The 17,297-nt window shown below is 53.3% G+C and overlaps 1 protein-coding gene and 1 pseudogene across 7 annotated transcripts in view; both read right to left on the minus strand.

Annotated features, from left to right (window-relative positions):
* Positions 1 to 8,443: 8,443 nt before the first annotated feature.
* Positions 8,444 to 9,840, minus strand: LOC105740340 (annotated as a pseudogene). The gene has a single exon (XR_001116379.2). The product of XR_001116379.2 is annotated as an uncharacterized LOC105740340 (transcript).
* ILF3 (interleukin enhancer binding factor 3) overlaps positions 8,444 to 17,297 on the minus strand; it is a 38,867-nt gene continuing 30,013 nt past the window's right edge. For 3 of the 6 annotated variants that reach the window (XM_030820856.1, XM_030820854.1, XM_030820855.1), the window contains 5 exons: positions 17,062 to 17,218; positions 16,881 to 16,934; positions 13,141 to 13,503; positions 12,170 to 12,298; positions 8,444 to 11,672 (listed from right to left, as the gene is read on the minus strand). In XM_030820856.1, the coding sequence (XP_030676716.1) occupies positions 11,539 to 11,672; positions 12,170 to 12,298; positions 13,141 to 13,503; positions 16,881 to 16,934; positions 17,062 to 17,218 (837 nt within the window). In that variant the 3' untranslated portion in view covers positions 8,444 to 11,538. Of the gene's footprint in view, positions 11,673 to 12,169; positions 12,299 to 13,140; positions 13,504 to 15,075; positions 16,434 to 16,880; positions 16,935 to 17,061; positions 17,219 to 17,297 lie in introns of those variants that run through there. The other 3 variants (XM_030820859.1, XM_030820857.1, XM_030820858.1) reach the window with 2 other exon arrangements.

Consider the following 17,297-nt stretch of genomic DNA (forward strand, 5'->3'; position numbering starts at 1 on the left):
CCAGTAATCCCAGCATTTTGGGAGGCTCAGGAGGGTGGGTCATTTAAGGCGAGGAGTTTGAGACCAGCCTGGGCAACATAACGAGATCCCGTCTCTACAAAAGTAACAAAATACTAGACCAGTGTAGCGATGCGAGCCTGTAGTCCCAGCTACTTGAGAGGCTGAGACAGGAGGATCACTTAGGCCTGGAAGGTTTGAGGCTCATGAGGCTGCAGGGAGCTGTAATCTTGCCACTGCACTCCAGCCTGGGCGACAGAGTGAGAGCTTGTCTCAAAAACAAAACAAAACATAATATATAACTATATAACCCCAGGCACGTGCAGTGGCTCAAACCTCTATTCCCAGCACTTTGAGAGGCCAAGGCAGGAAGTTCACTTAAGGCCAGGAGATTGAGACCAGCTTGAGTAATATAGCAAGACCCCGTCCGTAGAAAAAATTAAAAAATTGGCTGGGGGCGGTGGCTCACGCCTGTAATCCCAGCACTTTGGGAGGCTGAGGCGGGTGGATCACGAGGTCAGGAGTTCGAGACCAGCCTGGCCAATATGGTGAAACCCCTGTCTCTACTAAAAAAATACAAAAATTAGCCAGGCGTGGGAGTGCGCGCCTGTAGTCCCAGCTACTCGGGAGGCTGAGGCAGAAGAATCGCTTGAACCCGGGAGGCGGAGGTTGAGCCGCGATCGCGCCACTGCACTCCAGCCTGGGCGACAAAGCGAGACTTCATCTCAAAAAACAAAAACAAAAACAAAAACAAAACAAAACAAAAACATTAACACGGTGTAGTGGCACGCCCCTGTAGTCTCAGCTACTCAAGAAGCTGAGGCTGAAGAGTTGGAGGCTGCAGTGAGCTATGATCGGGCTACTGTACACCAGGCTGGGCAACAGAGTGAGGCCCAAACCCTAAAAAAAAAGATAATAATAATATACAATATTATATAGTAATTGTTATCATTATAACTGGATCTGATATCTGTCCTGGCCAGCAGAGAGCGCTATTGTCCCAGAAGATGTCCTTTCAATTGTCTTAAACTGAGCTACTCTGGCCAAGAGGGTGTCTAAGGGAGCCTCAAGCCTCCTATCCTGTCAGAAAGGCTAAGGATGCCAGTTGCCCAGATGGTGGGGCATCCTTAGTAAGGCCACACCTGGAAAACCCACCTGGAAAACACCCCTGCCTACCAGCAAGCCAACCTCAGGGCCTTTGCACCTGCCTTTGTCTACAACACTCATCCTTTCTTTTCTTTTTCTTTTCTTTTCTTTTCTTTTTTTTTTGAGACAGTCTCACTCTGTTGCCCAGGCTGGAGTGCAGTGGCACAGTCTCAGCTCACTGCAACCTCTGCCTCCCAGGTTCAAGCGATTCTCCTACGTCAGCCTCCCAAGCAAGTGGGATTACAGGTGCCTGCCGCCACACCCGGCTAATTTTTTTTTTTTTTTTGAGACGGAGTCTTGCTCTGCTGCCCAGGCTGGAGTGCAGCGGCACAATCTCTGCTCACTGAAAGCTCCGCCTCCCAGGTCCACGCCATTCTCCTGCCTCAGCCTCCTGAGTAGCTGGGATTACAGGCATACGCCACCACACCTGGCTAATTTTTTTGTATTTTTAGTAGAGACGGGGTTTCTCCATATTGGCCAGTCTGGTCTTGAACTCCTGACCTCAGGTGATCTGCCCGCCTTGGCCTCCCAAAGTGCTGGGATTACAGGTGTGAGCCACCGCGTCCGGCTAATTTTTGTTTTTAGTACAGATGAGGTTTCACCATGATGGCCAGGCTGGTCTCAAATTCCTGACCCCAAGCGATCCACCCATCTAGGCCTCCCAAAGTGCTGGGATACAGGTGTGAGCCACCGTGCCCAGCTAATATTTCTATTTTTCAAAATGTTTACCAGGCGAGGTGGCTCACGCCTGTAATTCCAGCACTTTGGGAGGCCAAGGTGGGTGGATCATATGAGCCCAGGAGTTACAGACCAGCCTGGGCAACATGGAAAAAAAAAAAATGTTAAAAAATTACCCATAATTCCAGCTACTTGGGAGACTGAAGCAGGAGGATTGCCACAGCGCCTGGCCAATATGTGTTTAAATCTGCTTCTTGCCAAGCTTTCTATGTTATTCTGATGCCCGCTCAAGTTTCAGAACCACTGTTTTTCACTCTTGGCTGCACATAGAATTACCTGTGGAGTTTTTAACTATCTCTATGCCCAGACAACTTAAACTAAAATCTATGGTGAGTAGCTTATGTACTTTGGGACGATGAAGTAGGAAGATTGCTTGAGGCAAGAAATTAGAGTCGCCCAGGCTAGAGTGCAATGGTGCGATCTCGGCTCACTGCAACCTCCACCTCCTGGGTTCAAGCAATTCTCCTGCCTCAGCCTCCTAAAGTAGCTGGGATTACAGGCGCCCACCACCACACCCAGCTAATTTTTTGTATTTTTAGTAGAGACAGGGTTTTGCAATGTTGGCCAGGTTGGTCTCCAACTCCTGACCTCAGGTGATCCACCTGCCTCAGTCTCCTAAAGTGCTGGGATCACAGGCATGATCCACTGCACCTGGCCGATCATCTTTTAAAAAAAATAAATCTATGGGGATGAGACTCAGTCATCAATTTTCTTTTGCTTTTTGTTTTAAGCCTCAAGGAATTTCTGTATGCAGCCAATGTTGCCTCTCAGTGGTTTAGGTTCCAAAAACAGCATTTCATTATTTTATCCAATGTGAGTCTCTTTCCTTTCTGGGTGACCTTGTCTTGGAGCTCTGACCTGCTTGCAGTTCTTGGTTATCCAAAGCTTCTGGAATGTTGGAGGGACTCCTCTGCATTTTAGAATGCAATCACCATGATTGGATGGATGGCTGATTGGATTAAGGGTTGCCTGGATTTGCTGTTCTGAAGCTAGTATAGCCCCTTCTTTTCTTGGCCACCTAATATCTGACCCCCCTCATATGCCCCTGCATTGAGAGAATGTCATGTCTTTTAAGGCTAAGCCTGCCTTTCCATAGAAGTTATAATTGACAGTTACTTTCCCAGCCTGCCCTGCAGCCAATCTGCACAAGGCTCAGGTTCTGACATTCACAATTTGGATCAAAAGCCAGTGGTGGTGGCCGGGCTCGGTGGCTAACACTTGTAATCCCAGCACTTTGGGAAGCTGAGGCGGGCGGATCACCTGAGGTCGGGAGTTTAAGACCAGCCTGGCCAACATGGAGAAACCTCATATCTACTAAAAATACAAAATTAGCCGGGCGTGGTGGCATATACCTATAATCCCAGCTACTAAGGAGACTGAGGAAGGAGAATCGCTTGAACCTGGGAGACAGAGGTTGCGGTGATCCAAGATCGTGCCATTGCACTCCAGCCTGGGCAAGAAGAGTGAAACTCCGTCTCAAAAAAAAAAAAAAAAAAAAAAAGCCAGTGGTAAGGAGAAACAGGCCCTTGGGCTGGAAAACACTGGGGACAGGAGTTGGAGGCAGCTACATCCATGCTACAGAGATTCATGAAAATAAGACAGTTTATGTCAAAACTGAAGCTACACCCAGGAAATTTATAGGTGATTGCACATCTGGTGTCTAGCCACAGTAATCCTTGTAGCATCAACTACAGTCTCTGTACTTAGTCATTGTGACATCAGGCTATGTGTGGGGTTGGCATTGGGGTACCGCCACTGGCTGTGTAGCCCCTGATGCTGGTTCTCTGCCCCTCCTGGGGATCACTGTGCCACCTGACATTCTTTATTACACACTTTTCAAGCATAGACAAACGTACAGAGAATTGCATAGTTATCACCTTGTAACCAATGACCCAGCTTCAACAATTATCAAAAGAGGCTTAATCCACCCACTTAAACAAATATAGTCTAGTCTGGATGCAGTGGCTCACGCCTATAATTCCAGCATTTTGGGAGGCTGAGGCAGGTAGATCGCTTGAGCCCAGGAGATGGAGACCAGCCTGGACAACACGGCGAAAACCCCGTCTGTACTAAAAATACAAAAATTATACGGGCGCAGTGCTGCACACCTGTAGTCCCAGCTACTCGGGAGGCTGAGGCAGGGGGATAGCTTGAGCCCAGGAGGTGGAGGCTGCAGTGAGCTATGATCACACCACTGCACTCCGGCCTGGGCGACAGAGCAAGACCCTGTCTCGAAAAAACTAAAAATAAAATTATATACATACATACATATATAGAGAGGTCAATGTGTTCAGTAGGACAGGATAGTCAGGGCTGGGCTCACTGAGAAGGTGGGATTTGAGCCTGAAAGGAGGATGGAGGAGTCATGCCGAATCGGAGAGAGCATTCCAGGCCTCGTGAACAGTTAAGAACAAAGGCCTGGAGGTGGGAATGTGTCTAGATTGTCTGCCGTGAGCGCGGAGGTCAGTGTGGCTGGAGGTGAGCGGATGAGGGTGTGGAGGTGACGGCATGAAATCGTGGAAAGCCTTGGACTTTCCTCCGAGCTGGATGGGACGGTAGGGCTTTCTCAGCCAACGTGGAAGGAAGTGGGCTCTACCTATCACCAAGAGATAAACTGGGGATAGGGCGCAACGGAGGCTTAGTGGTCCCTGCTTTAGGGTGTTGGCATCGCCCACTTAGGAGTGCTGGGGGCGCCGTGAGCCTGCCGCTAGAGGCGGCGCTTCGTGTGCGGCTTCAGCACAGTGGACAGCGCCGTATGCGTTGCCTGGAGACCAGGAAAGCGGCTGCTCAGGGGGCGGAGCCTGCGCAAACGCCCTATGAGGAGCGGCGCGCTCCACGCAGCGGCACACGGCGTGGGGGCGGGGCCTGCGAGTCCGGCCAATTAGAAGAGTTTGTTGCCGGGCGTGGTGGCGCTTGCCGGTAATCCCAGCTACTCAGGAGGCTGAGGCGGGAGAATTGTTTGAACTAGGCAGTCGGAGGTTGCAGTGAGTCAGCGGAGATCGCGCCACTGCACTCCAGCCTGGGCGACAGTGAGACTCCGTCTCCAAAAAAATAAAAAGCCAAAAAAAAAAAAAAAGATTGTTGACAACCCCAGGACGAAGAGAGTTTATACACAGGGCGGGGTCTGCGAAATCCCATCTGGAGTTGGAGCTTGTTGATTGCGCAAAGGAAGGAAGGAAGGGGCGGTGGGCACCCGGAGCCTAGAGACCGGCGGGAAGTTTGGAAGCGGTGGTTTGCAGCGGCTAGGCCTGGGGCAGTTTCCGCCCTCTTCACATGGAGGCTTGCGCAGCATCCCAGGGTCGTGACCGGGGATGTCAGATCCCGAAACTTGCCTTCTCTGGGATCGCCCGCGAATGCTCAGGGGAGCCCCCAAACAGGGGACTATATGGTTGGGCTTAGGGAGCAGGTGCTGAGGTCCTGGGTCCAGGATACGGACTTCTGAGCACTGACTGAGGAATACAGAACGTTCAGGAGAGGAGAGTTAGGGGTTTTGCTGAAATAAGGGTCCTTGGAGTCCTGAGTTCGGGTGGTCGTCTCGGTAGCCTGGAGGATTTCTCCAGTTTATTCATCGGACGTGTGGGGACTGTCCCTCTGTGACATTGCCACCCACCTACTGCCCTGTTGCCAAGCAAGATAACCTTAGGCGCCAGATCTTTTGAGAAGACAAAAGCACTGGCCCAAGACCTGGGAGGTCATGGACTTCTTGGCTACTCCGTGGAGAGAATGCTGGTCTCCTTGAGAATGAGAAGGACGGGCCCCTTTTCTTTGACATATGGTTTTTAACCCTCTTGAGTCTGGGAACTCTTCCTTTATCAAGACCAGTGGACTCAGCTGCAAAAATCACTGTAAACCTCAGCTCTGATGTTCCAGAATCAAGCCTCTTGTCGTCTCCAGGGCCCCCATTCTCACCTCTCTCATACACCTACTCAGCTAAGCAACCAAAAGAACTGTACTGAGGCGCGGTGGCTCACAACGGTTAATTCCAACAGTTTGTGAGGCCGAAGAAAGGATGGCTTGAGGCCAGGAATTGGACACCAACCTGAGACCCTGCCTCTACGAAGAAAAACAAACATTAGCCAGGCAGTGTGACCTGTAGTCCTAGATATCTACTCAGGAGGATGAGTGAGCCATGATGGCACCACTGCACACCAGACCGAGACCCTGTCTAAAAAATAGTTTCAGCTGGGCGCGGTGGCTCACGCCTGCAATCCCAGCACTTTGGTAGGCTGAGGCAGGCGAATCACAAGGTCAGTTCAAGACCAGCCTGGCCAACATGGTGAAACCCCGTCTCTACTAAAAATCCAAAAATTAGCCAGACATAATGGCGGGCGCCTGTAATCTCAGCTACTCGGAAGGATGAGGCAGGAGAATAGCTTGAACCCGGGATGCAGATTGCAGTGGGCCGAGATCACTCCACTGCACTCCAGCCTGGGCAACAGAGCGAGAGACTGTCTCAAAAACAAAACAAAACAAAAACCTGTAGGCTAGGCGCCGTGTGGCTCACGCCTGTAATCCAGGCACTTTGGGAGGCCGAGGCGGGCGAGTCACAGGTCAGGTTGAGACCCCTGCCAGCACCGCGAACCCCTCTCTAAAAAACAAAAATGGCGGGGGGGCTCACTCTGTAATCCCAGCACTTTGGGAGGCCGAGGCGGGCGGATCACGAGGTCAGGAGATCGAGACCATCCTGGCTAACACGTGAAACCCCGCCTCTACTAAAAATACAGAACATTAGCCGGGCGTGGTGGCGGGCACCTGTAATCCCAGCTAATTGGGAGGCTGAGGCAAGAGAACGGCGTGAACCCAGGAGACGGAGCTTGCAGTGAGCGGATATCACGCCACTGCACTCCAGTCTGGGTGACAGAGTGAGACTGTCTCCAAAAAAAAAAAAAAAAAAAAAAAAAAAGCCGGACATGGTGCGCGCCTGTAATCCCAGCTACTAGGGAGGTTGAGTCAGGACAATCACTTGAACCCAGGAAGCGGCGGTTGCAGTAAGCAGAGATCGCGCCACTGCACTCCAGCCTGGGTGATAGGGCAAGACTCCATCTCAATCGAAAGTTAGCTGGGCATGGTGGCGCACACCTGTAGCTACCGCTTCTCAGAAGGCCGAGGCAGGAGAATCGCTTGAACCTGGGAGGCAGAGGTTGCAGTGAGCCGAGATCGCTCCACTGCACTCCAGCCTGGCGACTGAGCAAGACTCCGCCTTACAGCCAGGTGTGGCCGGGCGCAGTGGCTCACACTTGTAATCCCAGCACTTTGGGAGGCTGAGGCGGGCGGATCACGAGGTCAGGAGATCGAGACCACGGTGAAACCCCATCTCTACTAAAAATACAAAAAAAAACTAGCCGGGCGTGGTGGCGGGCGCCTGTAGTCCCAGCTACTTGGAGAGGCTGAGGCAGGAGAATGGCGTGAACCCGGGAGGTGGAGCTTGCAGTGAGCCGAGATCGCGCCACTGCACTCCAGCCTGGGTGACAGAGCAAGACTCCGTCTCAAAAAAAAAAAAAAAAAAAGCCAGGTGTGGTGGCTCACACCGGTCATCCCAGCACTTTGGGAGGCCGAGGCAGGTGGATCACCTGAGGCCGGGAGTTCGAGACCAGCCTAACATGGAGAAAACTTGTCTCTACTAAAAATACAAAATTAGCCAGGTGTGGTGGCATATGCCTGTAATCCCAGCTACTCAGGAGGCTAAGGCAGGAGACTCGCTTGAACCCGGGAGATGAAGGTTGTGGTTAGCAGAGATCGTGCCATTGCACTCCAGCCTAGGCAATAGAAGCGAAACTCCGTCTCTAAATAAGTAAAATAAATAAATACTCTTGGGAAGCCTGAATGGGCCTGAAGTCTTCCCAGGTCAGAATCCATCCATGGCTCCCCACTGTCCTTAGAAAGAAGGCAAGAACTCCTGTGCCTGGCACTCCACTTGCGGGCCCTCAAGATCCCACTGACCTCCAGCCTCATTTCCCAGCATTCCTTTGTTTTGCATCCACAATGCTCTACCCACCTGACTTCAGCTTCCTGAAGCCCATCCTCATCCCCCAGCTGAATTTTTGCTCAAGCTATTCCCTCTGCCTGGCCTCTCCTTCCCTTCCTAACAGTCTTGGGTCCAACTCACCCATCCTTTCTCACTTGGGGAAAGCCTTGACAGGCACTCCCTGTCCCACTGTGACACAGCCCTCTTTGTGCCTGGAAGCTCCATGTGGGTTGGGAGCAGGTTCACCACTGCGTTTCCACCAACCAGCACCAGACTAGACATGTAATCACCACCCAATAATAAGCATGACAGCAAGGCACAGTGGCACTGCCTGTCATACCAGCCACTATAGGGAAGCTGAGCTGCTTAAAGCCAGGAGTTCAAGACCAGGCTGGGCGACCCACCTCTACAAGAAAATTAGTCAGTCATGGAGGGACAGCCCTGTAGTCCCAGCTACTCCAGAGGCTGTGGCAGGAGGATCGCTTGAGCTCTCAGGGGTTCAAGACTGCAGTGAGCTACGATGATACCACTGCACTTCAGCTTGGATGACAGGACAATATCCTGTCTCTCTTAAAAAATGGACGAACGCATGTTGAGTGAATGAAACAATGAACACATGAAGTCTCCATTTATTCCGGGATGGGTTAGAGTGAGCCTCTGAGGCTGCCATCAGGCTCGCTGAGTTGTTGCCCAACATTGTATCCAGCGGTCTCAGGCCCGCGCAGTGCACAGCCAGCATGGGGCTCACAGGTGCAGATGGAATCCAGAAGCTCCCACCTATGCTGCAAAGGCCAGGCCTAGGGGTCCGGGTACATGCAGTGAGTCCTCAGGGCAGGGCCAGCCCTGCTGACTACACAAGGCTGGTGGTGAGACAAGGGGTGTATGTTTCCCTGCCAAGACAAAGGGCAACACACAGGTGGGTGGCGACCCTCAAGGCTGACGGCATCCCTGTCCAGAGTGACAACCAGGGCCTACTAGCTCTACTAAATTCAGGGTGGTGGAAATCCTGGATGTGCCCCTTGTTATGGCTCAGAGGCCTCCTTTCATCCTAGTTCATCAAGCCCCAACACTCCCTCCCTGGGATCAGCACCAATCCCCTGCAAGGCTCTGCCCCTCCCCCCAACTTCATCCCAGTCAACCACACACATCCAATCATGTAGTCTGTTGCCCTTCTTTCCTTCCTGGGGCATCCTGAGCCCTCTGGGATGGCATGTGCCCAGTTCCCACTCACGGACCTCCATGGCCCATCCACCAAGCACCCCATTGTATCAACTCGCCATGTAAGGGTGTGGACCCCTTCCCCGCTCATGGATGCTCCTGGTGGCCTCCATTGAACATGTAGGACACCGTCCACCCAAAGCTTATTGGTCAAGGTGTCTCATTTCACAAGCCAGCTGTTGCCCAGCTCTTGCTGAGCCCGTTTGTAGGCCCTCCTGCAGATCGGCTACCTGCGTTTGGAAGGCAACTAGCCTGGAAGGCCACTGTCAGTGCTCAAGCTGATAGCCACATATTCCTGAACCCAGTGTCGTCCTGTTGTAGCTGGAATACTGTCTCAGGCCAGCGGCATGACGGCATCATCAGCACTGGTGAGGCCCATGAGCAGAGTGAGGGCTCCAAGGGTGCTGTGCTCAGGAGCTGTTCTCTCCAGACACGTGCCTGCTGTGCTGCAGATCTGCAGCAGGGCGGACATCCATCCCTCGTGGTGGGTCTGCATTCAGAAACTTGAACGTGGTGGTGGTCACTGATTGGGAAACTGTAAGGAAAGTCCTGTGTTGAGAATGCAGGCGCCTGCCCAGAGTTTGGAGGTATTTAGCAGGTGGGGCCAGGAAGCGTCCCTCTCCATGGGTGTTGCAGGCTGGTATTCTCTCCTTAAACACAAGGTCTGCTGATCTCACAGGAGTCTCTTCTTGTCCCAACCCCTTAATGTGTCCAGGAGAGGAGACAGGACATGAACACATCCCATCAAAATCGGGGGTAGGACCCATCCATCCTCATCCCTCCACTGTGTGCGCTGCTGGGATCTCGGGGTACTCCAGGCCACCTCTTCTCCCAGCCTTTCCTGGGAGGGGCCACTTGGTATCTGGGACCTCCTTTGCTCTAACACAAATGAGAATTCCTCAAAAGTTTTCTAGCACACAACTTGTTCTTTCGCCTCTTTCACCTCTCCAAGAAAGTAAAAAATGGTCCTCGCTTTTCCCAGTGGCCATGGTTACCCAAGCACAGGAGGCCAAGGCCTGGGGCTCAGGCCAGCAGGGCAGGATCTCTGTAGATGTGTGGTCCCAGGCTTGGCCAGTACAGAGTTTCCCGGATTGCCGACACAGATGCTGGGGAAAGACAATCCCAGCACTGCCCTGAAACCAGAGCTCCTCCTCCCTCCCCAGGCAGGGTGGAGCTGAGAAGGGCTGCTGTAGCGTGGGGTCTCCACCTCCACACGTCTGATATTTTGATAGGGCAGGTCCGTGCTATGGGCCACTGTTCTGGGCAGCATAGTATGCTTGACAGCATCCTTGGCGTCTATCCACTAGATCCCAGAGCACCTGCTACTAGCTGTGACAACATCCTCCAAACATTGCAAAATTTCCCCTGGGAGGCGAGATTGCCTCAGATGGGAGAATCACGCTCTAGGGAAATCTGCTGGTGGGAGAACCCCAACTCCCCACTCCATTGAGCCTCCAGATGGCAAGCAGGCTGCAGCTCCAGCACAGACACAAAGCTTCCTCCAGCCACTGACAGTCCATGGCTGGGGTTACCAGGCCTCACCTGCCCTTTCTTTTGTAACTCAGTTATGTGTTCCACCACAGGCACGCCCCCTACAGAGGACATCACTGGTGTACTTAGAACTACACCAGAATCAGGGAGCAGAAAAAGCCTGCCTATTTTGTGATGGGTTCCCCAAGACCAGAATGGGCACCATAAGCCCCTCTGTAGACGGTGGGAGCCTGGAGCCTGGGGGGACACTGGGTCTACACAGCCCAGGGGACCAGGAAAAAGCCTTCGCTGAGCATGAGTAAAATGTCTACAAGCCTGGAACTGGACCCTCTCTAAGGACCAGGGACCATCCTGATGGCCCACCCTGCTTTCCCAAGAGCAGGAATAGAGCGGGGAAACCTGCCCATTGCACTGCTGGTGGGTCAGACACCCAGGCCTAAGACGGGTGCAGTTTTGTTTTTCTTTATTTGTCTACATTCAGCTTAATTCAGATGTACTGCCTGAATGACCCAGACATAAAAAGAAACCCCCCACTCTTTCCCACTGGTTTTTAAAATAAAATCTTCACTTATAAAACTGAAACACTAAAGCATTAAAATACAGAAAGCTCGTTTAACTCACTTCACAAAAGCATTAACAAATGACGTATCCCTTCCGTAACTATTTAAAGACAAACTGAGTTACCACTAACACGAAGTGTGAATAGACAGAGGGATACTGAACTGCAAGAACTCAAAAACTCTACCCAGACAAAGTTGTAATGGCAACTAACAAACCATTGAAGACACGGAGTCCCAAACACGGCTAAATATGGGTCACAGGACGGGCCACAGGGTGACCCGCTGCACCTCACAACACAGCAACGTGGACGGGGTGGGGGCGGGGGCCTGGAGGGCCAGCTGACATGTTAACTGTGATGCAGAAAACTCGATCTTCTGATGGGGAGTAAGTGCAGAAGGTAGAAATCTCCGCCCCGCGGGGGCTTATCTGTACTGGTAGTTCATGCTGTGGTCTGCGTTTCTGCCATAGCCGCCTTGTGAGGACTGGTAGGAGCTGGGAGGGCCACTGTAGTTCTGGCCGGACCCCGGGGAGTTGTAGTTCGACTGTGAGTAGCCTCCTAGGAGAGAGAGTGGTGGGTTAGAGCCGAGGGGCCCAGCCAGTGGGGCTCAGGTTAGGCAGCCCACACCCAAGCCTCGGCCAGGATGCAGGTGGGCAAAACTTGTGGGCTCCTGTGCAGCTCTGCCTACCTACCACACATCACTGATCAGGCTGGCACCAAAACTCAGAGGTGGGACCACTGTGACCCTTGTTTCTGGGGGAAGCTACCTGAGCCCAAGGCTGAGCTACTGGCCAGAACCGGGGGAACAGCTGTTTGGCCTTGGTGTCACCCACATTTCACACAGGTACCAAGGGTTAAGCGTGGGGACACTGCTGGCTCTCCCGCTGCTCCCGAAAGCCTTAGCAGCTGCCAGTGCACCCGAGTGCGTGTTCTCACAGGGCCCACCTGCCACTACAGCCCTGCCCACGCTGCTGTCTGCTCCCACCAGGTCCACATCCCGCTTCACAGCAGCTGCCAGGCCCCCCATGCTTTGCCACCAGGGGCTCCAGGCCCACCTTGTTTGCCTTGGTATGAGGAGCCGCCCCCAGAACCTCCGCCGTAGCCCCCGTGTGACCCTGGGTTGTAGGATGCCCCGCCTGAGCCGTAGCTGTTCCCGCCGCTTCGGCCTCCACTACCACTGTAGTCTGGGGGAGAGAAGACAGGACGGTTAAGGGGCCCCAGGAAAGACACACCTGGGGCGGCCCAGGGGCCTTGTGGTGCACCTCAGACACGGCCTGCCCCTGGCCCAGACCCTGGGCCTCTTAACTCTTCTGCCTGCCTGCTTCAATGTCGCACATCAGCCCATCAGGTAAGTACCAGGGGCCAGCTGGAGCCCTGCAGGGTCATCTGGCCCTGGGCTGGGCTGGTCGCCAAGCTCCAAAGCCTTGCTCTGGGATGCCTTCCCATCTGCTCCTGCAGCCCAAACTTCCCAGCAGCAGCTGAGGAAGTACTCGAGACCCCAGCAGCCGCCTCTCCTCAGCCAGCAGCACCAGACACATGGCACCCCCTTCTGACCCACCAGCACAGCCTCTGTCAAGTCCCTGGCCTGCTGCTGACAGCTGCTGGGTCCCAAGGACACACCTAATCAGCCCCACTGGGTCACTGGTACAGCCCGGGCCTGCTGGGTCTGCGCATGAGGAAGTGGAAAGGCGGTGGCGGAGAGGTCAGGCTCTTGCAGGAGCTGGATGCAAAACTCTCTAGAGCAAGTCCCAGGAAGTCACCTTGCAGCCTCACCCACAGCCAGGGCCTCGAGACAGAGGCCTCAGCTACCCTGCCTTCGGAGAACACACCAGAGAGAGTGGCGGAGACGGCACCATGAGGCCCCACGCCCCATCTTCCTAGCACCCGCCCGCAGCCAGCACCACTTGTCCTCCTCCTAAGGCCCTCAACCAGAGGTCCGGGCAGTGCCGAGCTTCTGCCACTCCGTGGGCTGCACTGCTGGAGCCTGGACCCTGGCCCGGCTGAGGGGCTCTGGAAGCCAACTCACTGAATTTGCTCTCGTAGTTGTAGTCGGATCCGCCCCCGCCCCCGGGAGAGTTGTAGGAGTTCGAGTAGGAGTAGCTGCCTTGTCCATGGTTATAGCCTTTCTGCTTGCCCTGTGGAGGGCCATAGTTGCTGTAGGGGCTCTGGTTGTAGGACTGCTGCTGGCCCTGGTGGGACTGGTAGCCCGAGCCGTAGGAGGGCTTCTGCTGGCCCCCGTGCGGCTGCTTCTTCCCAGCGTGTTTTGGGGGCACCGGTGAGTTGTAGTTGTCACCTTGGTAGTAGGAGCCATAGCCGGAGGAGCCACCACCGCCCCCGCCGCCACCGCCACCGGCATTCCCAGAATGCCCTCCGTTGCTGTAGAACTGACCTAAACAGGGAGGCAGTGGGTCAGGTGGAGGACGGGAAAGGGCAGGGGGAAGGGAGGGAAGGGCAGGCGGCAGCCATGGGCCCTGAAGGCTGACCCACAAGCCTGGGTCAGAGGCAGCAGGACAAGGAGGGAGAAGAGCAGTGGCTCCAGTCCTTAGCACAGCCGTTTGGGCTGGCCCAGCCTTCAGCTCCACTCACCCAGCAGCTGATGACAACAATGGGGCTTTGCCAAGCAGCACGCGCCAGCAGCTTTTGCAGCCGATGTCAACATTACAATGAGATGGACTCCGAGCGCGGGAGGACATTCATAGCTAGCTGACGGCTACCCAGAGATCCCCAATGGTGACAGGAAAAGCAAAGCCCCAGAGAAGCAGCGGCCACCGCCCTCCTCCCTGCTATGCTGGGAACAGGCTCCACAGGCACAGGCCTGGAGGCCCCTAAAAGATGCTGCTTAAAGAGGCCCCTGGACCGTCATCATCCTGAGACGACCAACTGGTCTGAGCTGGTTTGGTTCTTGGAAGACAAATCGAGACTCAGTCAATGATGCAGGCACCTCCCTTGCGATACTCATGCAAGCATGTGACTCAGGATGTGAGCAAGCCCCAGCCTGGCTGGTGGAGGGCACTGGCCACGGCTCGGGCAGGAAAGCCGGGTGAGGCCTAGACCTACAGCCCTAATGACCCCCGAGGCCCCTTCCTTATCCCCAGCACAGCTGCTGGGCGCAGGTGGGGCTGAGCAGAAGAGCTGAAGAGTGTGCAGTGCAGCCACTACATTCTCAGCCGCAAGCTGAAAATGCAGCAGTGAGACCCCACTTCTGATCACTAGGTTTGTCAATACACGGCCCCGCCAGAGGCTCGAGTGGAACAAAGGGGACGGCACTGGCTGAGGGAATGCTGCACCCTAAGCCTTGCAAGGGAGCCCCACACAGGGGGTCTCCACAGTGGGTGTGGGAAGGCTCAGAGGGTGGGTGAGGCGGGAGGCTGGGTCATGGTGGTGGCTCTCCAGCCAAGCTGGCCAACGCCCAAGTGCTCAGCAGGCGCAGTTGAGTTCCTGGGCTCTCAGAGCGGGTCAGCTTGTGAATGCAGCCACCTTTGCCCAGTCAGGCTGCCCAGACCTCCAGGCCCAGGGTGGGTGGGAGGGAAGGGGAGGCTCCCACGCTGCCTGTCCTTCCTTCCCAGATTGAGGACACTAAGGGCCCACCGCCTCCGGGGTGGGATAACTGGGAGTCCTCACGTGCCTCCACCCATTGGAGATGTGTACCCCACGCTGGTGTGGTGGGCTGCCTGCATGACAACGTGGACAGAACTATATGCAACCTTCAGTTTGTGTTCTTCAGGCAGGCCTCCTCCCTTGCCCGCCATCACAAAGCCAAGACACCAAGGGGGAGGATGTGTCCCACAATGCCAGAAAGCAAACATGCGGCAGCTCAGCGAGGAGACTGGGAGGATGGGATCTTCAGAACCCCCCCACCAGGACCCACACCCCACAGCCCCAGCTTCCCCAGTGTCCTGCACTGAGCACACCACCTCGCCCCGCCTGAAGCCGGGAATGAATGAAGACGCAAGGGCCGAGGGCTTGTTACTTTCACATGTATTGATTAAAAAAAAATAAAGGGTAGGAGGAGTTTTCAACGTCATTCAGGATAACTATTTTCCTGGTATAAAAAGACATTATTCTCAAACAATAACTTTCTAAAAAAAAAATACATCATGCAATCAAAGTTTTAAAAAGTTTCACTGAATGTTTCAAACCTCTGGGAACAAATCATGTAGTAACCATTTTGACCAGTTTTTGCCTGAATAAACGCAAAATCTTGCAAGTCAACACAGATGCAGGCTTTGCTGCAAAAACAACTGCTGATCGGAGCCAAAACCAGTTTCCAAGGAAGGCACCTGCCAGAAAACAGGGGCCTCAGTAAAGAGCCATAATGACTCCGTGTGTTTGCACAGACAGAAACTTCTATGCCTTTGGAGTCTGTGGCAGCTGCACACCCAGCAGCACCACCTCTGCCCAAGCAAAAGCCAGTCCTTTACTGGAGAAGCAGGGAACATCACGGTTCTTTCTCCTCAATTACTTTCAAAGTCCCATTAAACTAAAAAGCAACAAAAAAACCCAGAATCCCATGCATCTGCAGCTGTAATTAAGACTTGCAAAATTTCACGTCATCTACCCCTTAAAGCCTGTCTGTTTCTTGCACTAATAATGGAAGCACAGTTTTGATACCTTTGAGAGTTCACTCTCTAGCTAAACCAGCCACAAAATATTGCATTCCCAAACAAGAACCCACCAGAGCATTACAAGAGGCGGGAGAAGTTAATTCAGCGCAATATACAATTCCCCACATGTTCCCAACGTTTTAACATGCTCATAATAAGAAAAAAAGCCGGTTTCTCTGGATTCAGATGTGGTGAAATCGTTTTCATCACTGTCAAAGGCATCAACCAGATTTGGGAGTTTGTTAAAAGGTTAAAAATTCATACAAAACCTGCTGTAAATTAAGACAAAGGTAGATTAAAATGCGTCATTGTCTGTCTCTTTAAATAAAGTAATGCTTTCCATAAAAAGCAAAGGTGGGCTTTTGCCTTGATGCCGAACAACGCTGTCTCTAGAATTCTGTGCAATTCTGCACAAAAATACATTCTCTGAAAAAATTGTTTTCCACTTATTGTGAACTTCAATAGGACCAAGTTCAAAGGCAAATCACGATAAAAACTGCCATTGTCTTAAATTCTGCAGGCTAAGAGTTTCAGACAAGCTGCGGTGAAAAGCCACGGTTGAGAAACCCAGTGAAGCACAGGGACACAGCACGGACACTTTGGGTTTTGGAGTTGGAGGAAATTGGAGTAAAAAGTTGATTTTGTGTGCAATACTTTTAGATGCTCTAGGAAGACCCAAAATCATGATAGCCGTAGCAGTCTGTGAAAAAGTCACCTACAAAAGGGGGAGACAGAGCAGAGAGAAGAAATTAGAATTCTTTTGAAAAAGGGCACAGAGCGCCACATTTGAAATTCATGTTTTAGATTTCTCTGCTCCTGTAACCCCCCAATGAAGGCTCCTTCTCAAGACAAGAGCTGTGCACTGGCCGGAAAAGCGTATTCACAAGATTGGTGCTTCGCATGGCTTAAAGCAGAGAAATTTAAAATTCTAACTTTTAAGGAACTTTGCAGTTACACGAGTTTGTGTGTTAACACAATCAATCCCACTGTGGGGCCGGGGTTGGGGGGGGGGGTTGAGGGCCATCTGACCTAATCATCGCAAAAAGGTGTGTGCCCCTTCTACAGCCTCCTCGAGGCTGCTCTGGCCACCCTTTGCTAACTCAGGCCCAGAAGCTACACTGCGGCTGCTTCCCAGGTCAGACAGACAGAAACGCACACTTACTGTAGCCTGCTGTTGCCGAGTTGCCTCCGTACCCATAGCTTCCATATCCAGCGCCTGGAAAGGCAAAGACAGGGTTACCGGGGTCCAGCAGTGTCTCTGGCCCATCCCAGGAGCCCCACACATTTGTTCCCAGAGCATGCATGTGGGGAAGGCGGGGACAGTGCAGTATGAGGGCCCTTACCGGCGGCATTCATGTAGCCTCCATGGTTGGCGCCACCAAATCCTCGCCCGCGCCCTCGTCCCCGGATGTTCCCGCCTCTTCCCCGCCCTCGAAGGTTGGGGGGTGGGGGCACTTCGTTGTGCATGGGGCCTCCCATGCCGAAGCCAGGGTTATGTGGCTAGAAGAGAACACAGGGAAGTGACATTCCCTTCGTGCTCACATTGCAGAAGAACCCATGCCCGGGCCAGGAGGTTCAA

Source organism: Nomascus leucogenys, chromosome 10, assembly GCF_006542625.1.
Source record: "Nomascus leucogenys isolate Asia chromosome 10, Asia_NLE_v1, whole genome shotgun sequence".
NCBI lineage: Eukaryota > Metazoa > Chordata > Mammalia > Primates > Hylobatidae > Nomascus > Nomascus leucogenys.